General features: G+C 39.8%; 1 protein-coding gene across 1 annotated transcript in view; it reads right to left on the bottom strand.

The window, feature by feature from the left end:
* The window catches only part of prkcha (protein kinase C, eta, a), a 32,970-nt gene that overhangs the window by 12,664 nt on the left and 17,806 nt on the right, over positions 1–2,500 (bottom strand). Inside the window, exons 4-6 of the mRNA XM_066678702.1 lie at positions 1,900–2,053; positions 1,710–1,744; positions 147–229 (exon numbers count right to left, since the gene is read on the bottom strand). Coding sequence (XP_066534799.1) covers positions 147–229; positions 1,710–1,744; positions 1,900–2,053 — 272 coding nt within the window. The remainder of the gene's footprint in view (positions 1–146; positions 230–1,709; positions 1,745–1,899; positions 2,054–2,500) is intronic.

Genomic DNA, 2,500 nt, shown 5'->3' with positions numbered 1-2,500 from the left:
AGGATCTAAAAGAAAGGGAAAAAAAAGAAAGAAAGTATAAAAGATTTTGAAAAAGTAAGAAACAGAAAAAAAACAAAAAAAATAACAAGTACAAAGAAAGAGGAAGAAGAATATTTTGTCTCTCTCTCTGTGTTTTTGTGTGTCACCTGTTCTTTGGCAGGTTTCTTCATGCGTGGACACTCTGTTACAACCAGCTGATGACATCGTTTGTGGACAACACATGTACAAACTGAAACACAAACAAAGTAATACTGAATAACAACAAGTTCTTAACAATGAAAATAATAAATAACTTAATAACACCACATTTAACACTTCAGTAAAACTAAATAAAAACAAAAAGCTAATGAAGAAACAAAGAAAGAAGGATTTTAGTGGGTGGGTGATGTGAGGTCAGAACGGCCGAAGAACTAATCAGAGCTTGTGATAAGTTTACATCACCCACCTCAGTACAGACACTGCCCTCTGTGAACTCAGCCTCTAAAGCCACGTTGGGATTGAAGGTGTTTCTCAAGGGGAAGGTTGTAAATGTAACATTACACACATCTCCTCAGCAATAAAACTCATTACACCCTGCATTATAATTACTAAAGGACACTCCTACATATGACCTTACAGACAGCCCGTATTCAAGCCGCTGCTGACAAGTGTGTATGTGTATTCTACATACTATAGACAACAATCTTGGCCGCCATCTGCTGGAGGGTGTCGAACCCAAGCTAAAACAGAACGTTTCTCGCCAGTGCTATGTCTCCTCTAGTGATGCTGCTGTGTTTATGTTGACATGGCAATGCCACTGTCAATCATTCTTAGATGTGACCAACCCTCTCAGCTCTGAGTAGGCAGCAGTGACAGTCAGAGAATTCAAACGCTATTAAAGTACATTACAGTTATATACAAAATCACAGATGCATGAAGCCCCATGAACAGAAGGGGGCACTCAGTATACACACACACACACACACACTCACACACACACGCTCACACATAAAGAGTGGGCGATTTCTGTGATGAGGAAAACATGAGTGTTAACCACCTCCTACAGTGTGTTAAACCAATAAATAACTGAGACCCTCAGATTGAGGGAGGTTTTAAAAAATAAAAATATAACATAACTCTGGATAAAGTTGTACGTAACAAACAACACATTTTCCAACTGAAATTTAAGTTTGGGCACTGGCTGCACACACACACACACACAGAGAAATGCACACACAGACACAGACACACATTTACACAAGGGGGTTGGTTTCCTGTGTGAATATGACAGAGGTGACCATGCGGAGGGAAAAAAAAAAAAAGAACAGACTGTGAGAAAGAGGAAGACAGATCAAGACAAAGAATGAGAGATATCACGATGAAAGAAGATTGTTACAAATGTTGATAAAAATGCCAGGTGTATTTGGGAAACACCAGTATGAGAAACTGTGTGCAAAAGTCTGGACAACACTGGTCAAACAACATCAGTTTGTCAATAGGCTTTCGAAGAGAATCATAGTGAACACACCCTCCACTGAGAACAACACCTAATATGGTCTTTCTCTGCACTTATCAGAAGGAAAGAAGGAAAGAGAGATGTTATATAGATAAACAGGACAAACAGAAAGGCCTCAGATTTGTAGACACACACACAGACTGACAGAGGCCAATAGACTGAGATAAATGAAAACACATACAAACAATGAATGAATGAATGAATATACACTCACCCTGACACTGGTAGCCCTGTTTCCCAAACATCCCCCTGAAACAAAGAGAGAGAGAGAGAGAGAGAGAGAGAGAGAGATGTGTGTTAAGGTTAGAGTATCTCTATCCCCTACCCCCCAGCCTCTAATCACCTAGTAACTAACCCGTAAGGATCACTGCTGAGTGCATGAAGGGAAGTTTGTGCGTATGTACCATATGAAATCTCTGCAGTGGAAGCAGAAAGTGGGTTGTTTGAGGTAGGTGGACATGAACTTGTGACCGTTGACTTGATGGATTCTGCGGCGGACGGCCTGCTGTCGTTTTCTTGTCAACTGTTTAAACTGGTGAGAATTCACTGTGGGGTCCTCTGAACGAGGGAATAAGAGAAAACACAAACAAGAGAAGTGAAAAAGCGCGTGAGACTTAAATAGATGCGTGAGTGGGCAAATTCAAATCTGCTAGAAATGGGAAGAGAGATTTATACACATTTATTTTACAAGAGCACGCTACACTGAGCCTCAACCTTTTTCTAGATTACATTCCCTGATCTCTAAAACCAAGGTCCACCCGCTAAACCTTATCACCTTAAAGCTAACAGCAACCCCCTAAACCCTAGATCTTAACCCCCTTAACTCCTAACCCTAACCCCTAGTCCTTACCTGTCAATGGCTGTAATAAATCCTTGTATTTCTATTTTTGTTTTCACTTGAATATTGACAATGTTTTACAAATTACACATTTAAGAGATCAAACACATGCAATACACATCTGATTTTAAAAATGTACGCATGTATAAAAATATGCACGTGTTCAT

The sequence above is a fragment of the Hoplias malabaricus genome, chromosome 8 (genome assembly GCF_029633855.1).
Source record: "Hoplias malabaricus isolate fHopMal1 chromosome 8, fHopMal1.hap1, whole genome shotgun sequence".
NCBI classification, from domain to species: Eukaryota; Metazoa; Chordata; class Actinopteri; order Characiformes; family Erythrinidae; genus Hoplias; species Hoplias malabaricus.
Note: the sequence above shows the minus strand (reverse complement) of the source record. Positions and strands in the feature narration are given on the sequence as shown.